Source organism: Ciconia boyciana, chromosome 5 (genome assembly GCF_034638445.1).
Source record: "Ciconia boyciana chromosome 5, ASM3463844v1, whole genome shotgun sequence".
NCBI classification, from domain to species: domain Eukaryota; kingdom Metazoa; phylum Chordata; class Aves; order Ciconiiformes; family Ciconiidae; genus Ciconia; species Ciconia boyciana.
The window spans coordinates 66,672,751-66,686,705 of record NC_132938.1 but is presented as its reverse complement, the minus strand read 5'-3'; the positions used below and the strand labels follow the sequence as shown (position 1 = coordinate 66,686,705).

The 13,955-nt window shown below is 41.0% G+C and overlaps 1 protein-coding gene across 1 annotated transcript in view; it reads right to left on the bottom strand.

Moving 5' to 3' along the window:
- CDS1 (CDP-diacylglycerol synthase 1) overlaps positions 1–13,955 on the bottom strand; it is a 32,888-nt gene that overhangs the window by 16,392 nt on the left and 2,541 nt on the right. The window contains exons 2-3 of the mRNA XM_072862233.1: positions 8,111–8,238; positions 4,952–5,048 (exon numbers count right to left, since the gene is read on the bottom strand). Of these exons, the coding sequence (XP_072718334.1) occupies positions 4,952–5,048; positions 8,111–8,238 (225 nt within the window). The remainder of the gene's footprint in view (positions 1–4,951; positions 5,049–8,110; positions 8,239–13,955) is intronic.

Here is a 13,955-nt window from a genome sequence, read left to right as displayed (position 1 = left end):
GGAAGCCCAAGGAAAACTAAAGCTCCATTTAACCCCCCCCCCAAAACCTCAAAACCACTAGGCATGCTGAGAAAAAACACAGTGGGCTAGCATCCTGGTTTCAGCTGAGATAGAGTTAATTTTCTTCCTAGTAGCTGGTATAGTGCTGTGTTTTGGATTTAGCATGAGAATAATGTTGATAACACACCGATGTTTTAGTTGTTGCTGAGCAGTGCTTACACTAAGTCAAGGACTTTTCAACTTCTCATACTGCCCTGCCAGCAAGGAGGCTGGAGGTGCACGAGAAGCTGGGAGGGGACACAGCCAGGACAGCTGACCCAAACTGACCAAAGAGATATTCCATACCATATGACATCATGCTGAACAAAAAAAATGGGGGGAGTTGGCCGGGGGGGTGCAGCCACTGCTTGGGAGCTGGCTGGGCATCGGTCAGCGGGTGGTGAGCAATTGCATTGTGCATCACTTGTTTTGTATGTTCTTTTATCATTATTATTATTTTCCCTTTCTTTTCTGTCCTATTAAATTGTCTTTATCTCAGCGCACGAGTTCTACCTTTTTTCCAATTCTCTCGCCCATCCCGCTGTGGGGGAGTGAGCGAGTGGCCGTGTGGTGTTTAGCTGCCTGCTGGGTTAAACCACAACAGCTAGCTGCAAGAATATGCTCGTGAAACAAGGGAAAGCTCCTGACTTTTCTTCATTAAAACAGTTTAGCAGCAGCAGGTCAAAAGTACTTCCTGTAAAGAAGTCTCTTCTATTTCTTTTGGCTAAGTTTTATCTTTAAATTTAGTTTAAGAAATATTTTCTAGGCCCAATGGAAAAAACTAGCTGTGCAACACAACTTGGACACCCAGGTCTTCCACTTGCAAGTGTCTCATTAAGGGCAATTAGCATTGATGATTAGAAGCAAAGCCCGTCTAACCCAGGTCTGAATGCCACACCCTCCACAGCCTTCATTTTGTTTTGCTGATCTCACTACTTCAGTGCTTGCCCATGCAAGTCTGGTAGTACGTCCTGTCAGTCTTGGGGCTCCAAAGGACTCTCTGCCAGTTTTGTCTAACCCACAGTCACCAAGCAGACCGCCCTGCCTAGATATCAAGTATTGCCAAACATAGGTCATCAGTAATCCCATGCAGAGGCAGGAGTGAGAACCTACCCATACCAATTGCGCATGTTGGCATGCTAGGCTTTGCAGTATTCTCTTGGCACCTGCATTCATGAACAAATTTTATCTCGCTCAACATGTGAACACTGTTTTAAACTGTCTTACACCACCTCAGTGAGTTAATTTTGAAGCTCCCCTATCTTGTGGTCTTCCTTCTGCTTGGCCTACGTTATAAAACTTAAATGCTATACGCAAGAGCAACATTAAAGGATTGCACCTTACGGTGGAAAAGGACACTGGGGTCCAAAGGCATGGAAACTTGTGCCTGTTGCCTTAGTAGCAGGCAAATGTAAAACATGTCTCCCAATTTTTTAGAGCAGTCTCAGGGCTTGTCCTCCAAACTTCACTGCATTACCCTTCCTACAAGTCTCTAGGCATTTTCAGTCTCAATATTGGTTTGGTTTTAGCACAACATAAGATTTGGTTTTAGCACAACAATTCTTGTTTAAATGTAAGCTATCTGATTCCAGTGAAATGAAATAATTCATGAACAAAACTGTTTTTTCCCTCCATTCTTCTTTTTATGTAGTCTCAATTGCCAACTTTATGAACCATTTACTATATTAGAAGACAGAGTTTTTGCTTTATGGTACAACAGAGGAAGAACACTATTCCAATTCTATACTAACTTTAATTACTTTTTGGTTCATTTCTTGATAGCTTTGCCCATTATTGCAATCTCAGAGTATACCATGAATATACTGAATCGCTCTGCAAATTGATTAGTTCCTTTTTATTCGTTATCATAATTCTCAAGTGTAACAGACTACTAAAGGAAGGATTGTGAAAAAAATACCTCTCTACAATGACCTTCACTTTAAAGGGGCCTTTTTTGTTTTTCTTCACACACACAAAAGAAAATCCTCCACCAATGAAACAATGTTATGTCATTCACCTGAAAACAGGAAATATAAACCAGACTAATTCAGATGTAGAGACTGTAATGCAGACCATAATACTGGTGAAACAGCATTCCAGTCTCTCAAGACAATACAGGGGAAAAAAAAAAAAAGGAGTTTATGACCTTTGGAAGAAGGAGCAGGCAACTCAGGAGGACTACAAGGATGTCGTGACGTTATGCAGGGAGAAAACTAGAAGGGCCAAAGCCCAACTAGAAATTAATCTGGCTACTGCCATAAAAGACAATTTAAAAAAAATGTTTCTATAAATTCATTAGCAGCAAAAGGATGACTAAGAAGAATCTCCATTCTTTATTGGATGTGGGGGGAAACATAGTGACAAAGGATGAGGAAAAGGCTGAGGTACTTAATGCCTTCTTTGCCTCAGTCTTTAATAGTAAGACCAGTTGTTCTCAGGGTACCCAGCCCCCTGAGCTGGAAGACAGGGACAGGGAGCAGAATGAAGCCCCCATAAGCCAAGGGGAAATGGATAGTGACCTGCTACACCACTTAGACACACACAAGTCTATGTGGCCTGATGAGATCCACCCGAGAGTACTGAAGGAACTGGCAGAAGTGCTCACCAAGCCCCTTTCCATCATTTACCAGCATTCCTGGCTAACCGGGGAAGGTCCCAGTTGACTGGAGGTTAGCAAATGTGACACCCATCTACAAGGAGAGCCAGAAGGACGATCCAGGGAACTACAGGCCTGTCAGTCTGACCTTGGTGCAGATCATCTTGAGTGCAATCACGTGGCACGTGCAGGACAACCAGGTGATCAGGCCCAGTCAGCAGGGGTTTATGAAAGGCAGGTCCTGCTTGACTAACCTGATCTCCTTCTATGACAATGTGATCCACTTAGTGGATGAGGGAAAGGCTGTGAACATTGTTTACCTGGAGTTTAGTAAAGCCTTTGACACTGTTTCCCACAGCATTCTCCTGGAGAAACTGGCTGCTCATGGCTTGGAGAGGTGTACTCTTTGCTGGGTAAAAAACTGTCTGGATGGCCAGGCCCAAAGAGTTGTGGTGAATGGAGTTAAACCCAGTTGGCGGACAGCCACAAGTGGTGTTCCCCAGGGCTCTGTGTTGGGGCCAGTTCTGTTTAATATCTTTATCAATGATCTGGATGAGGGGATCGAGTGCACCCTCAGTAAGTTTGCAGACAACACCAAGTTGGGTGGGAGTGTTGATCTGCCTGAGGGTAGGAAGGCTTGACAGAGGGATCTGGACAGGCTGGATCGATGGGTCAAGGCCAATTGTATGAGGTTCAACAAGGCTAAGTGCAAGGTCCTGCTTGCATCATGAAAACCCCATGCAACGTTACAGGCTTGGGGAAGAGTGGCTGGAAAGCTGCCAGGCAGAAAAGGACCTGGAAGTGTTGGTCGACAGCTGGCTGAATATGAGCTGGCAGTGTGCCCAGGTGGCCAAGAAGGCCAATAGCATCCTGGCTTGTATCAGAAATAGTGTGGCCAGCAGGACTAGGGAAGTGATTGTCCCCCTGTACTCAGCACTGGTGAGGCCACACCTCAAATACTGTGTTCAGTGTTGGGCCCCTCACTACAAGAGAGACATTGAGGTGCTGGAGCATGTCCAAAGACCAACGAAGCTGGTGAAGGGTCCACAGCACAAGTCTTATGAGGAGTGGCTGAGGGAACTGGGGTAGTTTAGCCTGGAGAAAAGAGGGCTCAGGGGAGACCTTATCGCTCTCTACAACTACCTGAAAGGAGGTTGTAGTGAGGTGGGGGTCAGTCTCTTCTCCCAAGTAACAAGTGATAGGATGAGAGGAAACGGCCTCAAGTTGCACCAGGGGAGGTTTAGATTGGATATTAGGAAAAAATTCTTCACTGAAAGGGTTATCAAGTACTGGAACAGGCTGCCCAGGGAAGTGGTTGAGTCGCCATCCCTGGAGGTATTTAAAAGACGTTTGGATGAGGTGCTTAGGGACATGGTATAGTGGTGGTCTTGGTAGTGTTAGGTTTACGGTTGGACTCGATGATCTTAAAGGTCTTTTCCAACCTAAATAATTCTATGAATACAATCCAAAAGGTGTTTCATAGGAGACCATGAAAAAAGTAAAAGCACATTTTGACAGTTAAACAAACTTAGAGTCAAAAATGAAAGCAGTTACCCAGAAGTACCAATTTCAGTGTTTTAGAAGCCACATCCCTGCCTGTTACTTGCCATGACTGGGAAAGATAGTTAAACCAGTATTCAATAAAAATACCAGCAATAAAAATGATGGAAAGAAGCAGTAAAGGCTGACCAGGTACACAGTGTGTATGAATATTGTTATTGTTATTATTTCACTTCATGAACTAAAAATGCACTTTATCTCTGTACCTTGGAAAGGGATCTAGCTCCATTCTACCAGATAAACCCAAGGCTACAAGGCAGCCCCGTAGAGAAGTAGGGAATTAATGGAGCATGCCTGAGGAAAGGCTTTCAGTGCTGGTCACAGACAGCAGATCAGAGCTGCCTGCTTTCCTCAGCCTCAAAAATTAAACTCTTGGGTCTTTGGGTTTTTTTGGTTTTGGGTTTTGTTTTGGTTTTGTTTTTTTTTTTTAAACAAACCTCAAAGGTAGGTGATGAGAACTGGACAAGGAAATGGATGACAGTAGTTTAGTAAACTTCAAGGTAACAATTGTTCAACTTCTTAGAGTTACTTTAATTCCTAATTAAAAAAAAAAATAATTACACTACATAAGAAGTCCTTAATCTACAAGGCCCAGTTGTGAATCTGTCCAGCGTTTTTCAAAAGTATTTATATTTACACAAATAAGAGACAAACTGCTCTGAATTGTCTGTGCAGTTTGCTTCCAGCTGTCTTAGGCACAATGAATGAAAAGATCAAGTAACTCTTGCATGGCAGAATGTATTTAAACAGACTTACCAGAAGCATCAGCATAAATGATCCCAGGTATATGATCAGAAAAAACACAGAAATCATAGCTAGAGTGAGAATTCCACGAATCCACCAATTTTTCCATCTATTTAAAAAAAAAAGAGGATAAAAAGCAAGCAATTACAAATGAAAATAAATGTCACTTCCTTTACTAACTAGAGATTAAAGTGTATTAGAAACAGTGGAGTTCCAGAAATTTTCGTGCTTAATACAACACATAGCAAGAAACACAGAATCAACCAACTATCCAACTAAATAGGATACACAGTAAAAGAAATTAAAGTTAGCCACCTTCTTCCCCCATGCTCCCCCCCAAATGTCATTTGCAATTAAATGGATCAACCCCATATTGAAGCTGCTATGAAAATACATCAGGACCCTCAAAAAGCATCACATAATCAGCAAGACTGATGGGAGCCCAGCCATGTAAAGGCTTACATATGAAAGAAAGGCTGCCAGGTAAAAAGCATATGATTCTTTGGAGAGTAACAGACAAAAAAAAAAAAAAACAAAACAGGTGATCACCAACTTTCTGTAGCAGCAAAGGAGCTATTTTGCCAGGTAGAGGGTTATCTATTGAAAGCAGTCCTGTGCTCTTGTGAGCACTGGAACCAGGACAGGAAAACATGTGACAATGAGGGGTCATGGGTCAAACTAGCTGTACTCTTTTGCCCTTGTAGACCTTAGCAGCTGCTTGTGGCTATCTAAGGAAAGCAGAATAGAAATTCCTGTTACCATAGAATCATAGAATTGTTCAGGTTGGAAAAGACCTTTAAGATCATCAAGTCCAGCCATTAACCTAGCACTGCCAAGTCCACCACTACACCATGACCCTAAGCACCACATCCACACATCTTTTAAATACCTCCAGAGATGGTGACTCATCACATGCTCCACTCTGCCATGAAACTGTTTCTAGGTATCAATAGTCTGTATTTTATTGTTCGTATTACTTTTCAGTAAGTTTTTCTCCTCTTTTGCCTGTGTTTTTCCCTCCAATAATTTTGCCTCTAAAAGTACACTGAACCAATTAATCACAAGTTACTGCTAAACACAAAAACCCCTACTATAGCTTAAAGAAATTCTTTCTAATATTTTGCTTTGTATCAGTCTTGTGTTTCATTGCTGCATCAAGAGATACACCCAATTCAGGGGACACTGTTGGTTTTGCATCATGCTGCAGTTTTAATGTAAACTTCAACTATATTAATTTGATTTTCAAGGATGTTTTTCATCAGCAGGTTAATGGCAGCTAAAGACACTAAATGGATTTGCCTTAAGTATCAGAACAAAGGCTTTATCGCAACAGATGCTTTATGTTCCTCTGTGAGGTGGGCTACGGAGTAGCAGCTTGCTCCTAGTGGCATATCTATAGTGAGCAAGACTCCTTTAGAAGAATGCAACTTCCCTTAAGAATAATGTTAAAATACCACATCTTGAGGGTGTTGACAAGCGCAGCACTGGAAAGACAGCTTCAGTAAGACAACAAGCTCCAGAATCTAGGAAGCCACCTGACGAGTTTATTGTATCCTAACTCTCCACTGGAAAGTTACCAATACTATTTCCTCTAAAGACCAAATACAAAGAAAAACAATATTTCTGAGAGATACAGTGCAACTCACTCATGTTGAGCATTATGACAACAGGTCTGGTGGGACTGACAGTTACTAAACTAGTGGATAATTTTGAATCTAGCGTTCATAAAGCACCAAGAATTTAATTTTGCACTCAAAGCACCTTTGTGCAAACACTCCAATAAAGAATTTCAAGCATGTGAAACAGGAAAGGTTTTGCGTGCGCCTCTTAGTTGCAGGCTTTGAAGTATCACCATGCAGGTGCCCTTTGGAACAAGTCTGGTTTGGAGACCTAAGACTTCCACATTTAACATGGCAAGAGAAGTCTGAAAGTGAGAGGAACTAGATACTCCTTGCAGTGTGATGGCAGTAGAGAACATCACATTCTGCTTGCAGCTGATGCAGTTTAGAAACATGCTTTTTGAAACCTGGGAACAATATGTTTGTTTATGGCTCCCAGACATCACAACAGAAATGGACAACAGATTAGAAAAGGAGCAAGTCAAAAAACTGTAGTTTCACACTGCTATTGGAGATACCTACTGGAGATCAGTTTTTTTAGAAGGACTTGGAAGTTTTTAATCGTAGCCTGCATTGGAGGTCCTTCTTCTGACTCTTGCAAGACCTAAGTTGCGACTAAAATATACATTGTATATTGTTTGGTTTGTTACATTGAGCATAAGGTATATATGATACACACATTCATTTTACTAGGTAGTTTTTTTGTATGTGATCTATCACACACCTAAATGCTCTTTCATTGCATTAGTGAAAAAAATGTAACATGAATTTCCCCCCCCCCCCAAAGGGTTTGGCTGATCAAGTGTTGTAAAGGGACTGTACAAAAAATTATACTAGGAACTTTATTCATTAGCCTCCATGAATATACAGGTCGCCATGATTATCTGTCTGTCTAAACACATACACCCCCACCCCCGCATTTGCTAGCCCTTAAGCTCCTGTGAACAGGGGCTGGAGGCAGAAACCTAGGTTTGAAAAGAGACGGCAGGAAAAAATTAAACATTGCTTTAAAAGGTATGAAAATAAAAGCTATGTTGTCTTTAACTGTAAAGAAAAAATACTTAGAAGTGGAAATGCTGTCACAAAAAGCTAGCAAAGTTCACCCAGAGAATTTACACTGCTTCCCTTTTCCTTTATACACAAATACTGCCCCCTCTTAACCTTGGATGTAGGAAATCAGTTTATTATAACCCCCAGAAATAGTTATTCTGGATATCAAATTCAATGACTGTTCTTTAGCCCATTTTATTGCAATGCTCAGGCTGAGCAATGGCAAATGTTTACGTAAACTGTAGCTAAACATTGCAGCAGTTTACTTAAAAATGCATGCAATGGGCAATCTTCAGGTATATGCAAAAAATACTACACTGAAGGGACTACCAAAGCATAAATAAATCAATGATATCCCATAAAAAATTTATCCTTGAATTTTCATGTGTATCATATGAAATTTAAAACTGCAGTGCAATCTGTAAGAATTAAAACTGCAACATAATCTGTAAGAATTTTAGCCAGCAGCTATTAAATTTGAGAGCTGTTTGTTTTACTATACCTGGCAGACAAGCCTGACAAAGCCCTTTTGAGGATTTCTGGAGTGCTGTCTGTTGGTGGAGGAACATCAGGAACATCTGAATCACTTCTAAGATCCAACTCGCCAAGTCTTTCTTCCAAATCCACTTCCTATGACAAAAAAATAAACAACCAAAAAAAAGAAAACCAACACGCAAGATTATTAGTTATTATGTCAGAAAACAGTATTCAGAGTCATAAACATTACCTTAGGAACCTACATTACCTTCTAAAAAGACAACAATGGTGTGCTAGTGAAACTGTAGATGTTGCAGGAGACAAATGTATCCCAATAAATGTTTATAAGAAGACCAGTACTCAGATGTGACATTACCTGCTGTGCTCAAGAAACTTCATATTCTAGGCACTTTTTCAACCCACGTACATAGCCATGAGGATATGTTTCCAGAAATACTGCAGCTGACATACAACACATGAGTTTAACAGAAATTCCCAATCATCTAACACATTCCCTCACCTATATCTCAAACTAACCTTTTATGGAATAAGGAGAAGGGTCTTCTGGTGGTTTAATGTCACATTAAGAAAAAAACCAAAATGGAATGCATGAAAAAAAACCAGTCTCTTTGTACAATGAAAAGAGGTTGCTGGCACAGTCTCATACATACGTACGCTAGGACTTGAACCCTCTGGCTTGAAATGAATGATCCAAAAACAAACTGTGAAGTGACCAAGTGTCCTACGGGCACAACATTACTCAGAATAATTTATTGTTTGACTGCAGTTGTTTCTTCAGTATTCACTAACGACCACTCAGGAAGACATCATCTAGACAGACTATATGTCTAATCCAAATGCAAAATAGGCAGTACATATTTCGGTGACAGTGTACAAATTGCCACCAAGGGTCAGAGTAGACTGTCAAGACTATTTTTCTCTCAGTTAAAGCCAACACTAAGGGTGCTGATTATTTACTCCACTTGTTCTAATGTTACAATCACCACAGCTCCAGGGAGTCAGAAGGCTGCACTTGGCCCTGGTGCAGCAGTAAGGCAGAGTGTCTCTGGCTCAGTGTCTGGCTCTCTAGAGACCTGAAGTTCCTCCTGACCTACCTGACTTAACTCACCTCCTTACAATCCCAAACAGCTTCCAGCCTGCCCTGCTGCCTCAGGTTCATCAGTTGTTAACAGCTCTGGGGACTGTGAAGTAACTGTGCTTGAAAACTTTTTTCACCACTGCTACACTGCTATTTCTCAGTCTCCCTCTCTTTCTAACTTCCTCATCATAGATCTTGGTTCTTTCTCCTTAATCTATTTCCATGAATGTGACTGCTTTTCTTTCCTACTTTTCCTTAATAATATTATTTTCTTCCCTTGTTCCGAGTATTTTTGGCATTTTGGAAGATAGCAGAGGTATATCCTCCCTCTCGCCCCCTCCATAAGACACCACAGAATTAAGGTGGCCTACAATCCCAGCCATCGCATGGCTGATCTGTTTACAGGCTATTGCCTTTTCCTCTCAATCCATTGGCCCTTTCCAGGAAGTTACACTTCAGTGTAACCATTGCCTCGGTGACTGACCTCTGTAAACTACGCAGGTGGAAAAGATAAGGCTTTTCAAACCTCGCCGGCCAAAGTCAAGGACAGCCTATCCCCAGAAGCTGCGCAGAAGCGGCTGTGGGTCCGGCCCCGTCCCCGGGGCGGCCGGGAGCTGGCCAGGGTGCTGCAGGCGGGCTCCCCCCCCCCCCCCGGGCGGCGCTGGGTTCCCACCTCGGAGTCACCGTCCACGGCGCTCTCTGCAGGGACACTATCCGAGGGAAAACGCCATCCTTTTCATTTTTAAATTGTTTTTATCTTTTTAGAACCCGAGATTGTGAGCTGGCACTGTACACATGCACTAGGGAAACAGGTAACAGGAAGAGTAATTATCTTTTCTAATGTGTTAGGCCTGTGTTGTTCTCATTCACTTTATGTACCACACGCTTGCCCAAAATGAAATTCTTGAATGATTTTTACATCATTTACTTCTCTGAAAAACATGATCAATGCTTTTCCTGTTCCTTGGAACCCCACAGGCGAATAATTATTAGACAGACCTTGTCTATAATTAATACAAATAAAAAAGCAAATACTCTAACTGTGGTCCAGACTTCCAAAAGTCTGTAGAACACTTGAAAAAGCACATAAATAAATAAAAAAATACTGTGCTTGCAACCTTGCTATTCAGAGATGTTTCTCATAGTGTCATACCATAGCTTAGGAAATCACTACAGATGCGACTGAGGGGATCACAGGTCTCTCCCATGTTCCAACTACTGTGACCTGCACTGGAGTGCAGCAAGCTATCTGTACAGTTCTAGAAGATACTACTCACTATGCAGATGATGGGCAGTAATCCTGGCCCTAAGACCACGACTTAGCATCTTTAATATTAATCCCTGCTTGCACATGGCAGAGATGCTTTCTCTTTTAAGCACTCAGAACTAAGAATACCCCCAAACTTTTTTGTTCCATTTTTGGGCTTTTGATATTGCAGAAAATGTTTCCATACTCAAACGGTGTTTAAACATTGAAAAAAAATAATTTAAAAATCATACTTAGTTTTATCCCTCTTATATTTAACACACAACTGTCACTTATGCACCTCATTAGAAGCAATGTTTTAGATTTGCTATTTCCAACATCTGAATTCACAAGTGCATGGCATTTTTCAGAGTATCTGAACACCTTGAAGAGAGAGTCTGTGTTTATCTGATGTGCTTTTCAGTAGCTCATGCTTCATATTGCTACTACTGGGAGCTTGGCTGGTGCAACCTGCAAGTTGTACAGAACTTGGTGCATTTGGTCATTTTTTAGCTTTACATTGCTACAATAACAAGTGGGAGACAAGACTCCCAACTATCTTCAACTTCCCTTTGTAACATACCTCAGAAATGACCTTGAATACTTTATTTTCCAGTTAATTGCTATAATGGCCACAACCATTTCCTGAATAAGGCATTTTATTTGCAAATTCAGAAGCCAAAGAGGAAGTTGTTCACTAAAAGCTAGTTAATTGTCTTCTGCATCATGAAGTGCTTAGAGAACCCCATCACTGGGAGACAAGTCTTTCTTGCTAATTGTTTTCTTAATTATTTTACATGATTGATCATAAACATTCCAGTTTATAGCCATGAATACAACAATCATTATGGAAGGAAACACTAAGTTCATCACTATCAAAGCCCTCAAAAACAAACAAACAAAAATAGTCTTGCTACTTCAGCTTGACCTTGTAGAAGCAGTTTTGGAGTTCAGTATAAAACCAAACAGCCCTTCCTGCTCCTGCTCTTCAGGTTTGGGATTTGGCCAACCTGAACACACAGTAACAACAAGGCCCTGCAAGGTGTATTAATTGAAATGCCATGGGTTTCATACCATGAGCAGGTATTTACAAGGTTTTCAAAGGTTAATTGAAAACAGCAGAAGTTGTACTGTCCTAAGTGACTATGACACCTTTCAACCCCAACTCCAAATTAAATGTTTGATCCGAGGTGTTTTATTTTTTTTCTAGAGGTCTCAAACCGCAGGTGACAGAGCCTTTTACATGCAGAACGTGTGTCACTCCTGTCTCCTTGATTCATATCCCACGTGTCTGTAATGGACAGATGTTGCAATGAAGTCATTGCCTTGCTTCTCCTCATTTGAAGACAGATGTTCTTTCAAGAGAACCTATCTGATCAGCTCATAGAATACAAGTCCAACAAGGCTGAGATGATGCAGGCCTAACAAGTACAGGGAAGAAGGCAAACATGACAGTTATTCACACACTACAAACAGCTCAGCACATAATAAACACGTGTATCTGACACACTATGATGCTCATCGGTTTTCATAACTTCCAAAGTATCCCAAGACAAAGATTTATTTAGTTGTAGGGTTTTGTTTTGTTTTAATTTTGGTGTTCTTAAAGACAAGACTTTCATCCTTAAGCTAAATCTTCTGTACAAGACCACAAATAGTTGGCCATACAAAGGAGGAACTCAAATAGTCAAGAGCCGGAGCCTCCCAAACGTGACATCTTGCCACAAATTAAGCTTCCACATGGATTTCTGCTTGCTGGCTACTTTGCAACAGCTGCCAGAATGCAGCTGTGTGTCATGCAGAAAAAAAATAGACATGTCAACCTTTCATCATCTAAAAGGACATACACATCTGAATTGCTGTTTTGTACCACACGCCCTCCACTACAATTAACACGTGCTGAGTGAACCACACACAAGAATTATCCTAGTTACAAAGGCCCTTGCAATGTTCCACTTGTACTGCATTTTTTCCAGGACACAATAAGGAACTCCCAGGTAGACAGCAAATGTGTTTTTCTTGGAGAATGCAGCATCTATATGAAGAGCAACTGAGAAAATGAAGACATTTTCCAACAGCTTATGTGAAAAAAGTTATCAAGCAAAAGAATGATTGTCATTTTACCTGTATAAGTGTTACTTAAAGTAAGTTTTCTCCTCCAGCTTTGACCTTTCTGCAGTCTCTCTCACAAGTTTTACAATAAAGTCAATAGTTCAGTTAGATCACATTGTAGCATATTTAATTAGATATACCTTGATACCTTCCTCTGAAGTCAAGATATCAAAGTGTCAGAAGATCCTGAATGATGAAACCTTTTTTCCCAAACTGTTAAAGCCATATGCTTGAAACAAGCAAACACATATGCAGAAACACAAGCAAGAGAGCTGCACATACTGAATCAAAGACTGAAACCTACAGATCCTTTACTATCTGCATTAGTACGAATTCACCACCACTTCCAAGAAAACAGAGGTTTGGAAATAGTCAGCCCTTATTATTATTACCATGCTTGTAGCAGACAGCATAGAGGTCAGACTTCTCTGTGAAAATTAAACAGATCCATTTTCTGGATATTCCAAAAGAAGTAAGCGAAATTAAGTAACTAAGTGATCCATGACAGACTATTGTTCCACCATAACCCACACTGCCATCAGGAATTTCATTTATCTCCGAGAGGGTTTGGGAGGTTTTGGGCATCAAAGACCCAAGTCCCAAACCCAGCTTCACAGGTCTGAGCAACTTATCTAGCAATTGATTCCCTGGAAGGGCTGTCTCATGGAACAGAAACAGCTTTTTCAATACCATAGGAGAAACAGTGTTCAGGGATTCTGGGCTTGTTTTAGTTACAAATAATTAACAATGACCCTGGGCAAACAGGCACTTGTTCCCACGGCCAGCAATGCAACATGATTCCACTATCCCCTCCCTGTCCTACTCCGACAACTCTGCACAGTACAAAGAGGAATAACTGTGTGATTACTTCCAGGATACACTAATTTTTTTGAAGCATTTGAAAGCAGTGTCACTTGCTTTTTAGTAAAGAATGCAAACAACTGTCATTTTAAAAGAAGCATGAACACACGCAGATCAATCTGTAAAACTTTAACTGACTTATACATATTAAGTATTTGAATGCCAAACTGTTCCTCTTGCTCCCAAGGGCTGCTAAGTATTTATGAAGGCACTTTGACAAGACATTCTTAGGAAAAGACCATCCAGGGCAAGCAGCAGCAAATAAAAAAGGGACAACCAAAAAATCACTCCTGAATGCCACAGGACAATGCAAAGAAACAACAAACTCGTGAAATTGCAAAGCCCTACACGGCAAAGGCATGTTCACGGGAATTTTGCAAAAAGTCATCAGCTCAACAAGCTAGTGAGCAACTGAAGACACCGAGACTTGCAGAGCTTGGGATCTTCAGGAAGAAGCTTCACAAAGGGCATACCATATTCCTTCATACAAAACCAAGCAAGTTAACTTTTATTTGAAATTATATGGACGTAGAAATGGCTACCAGTTGTTTC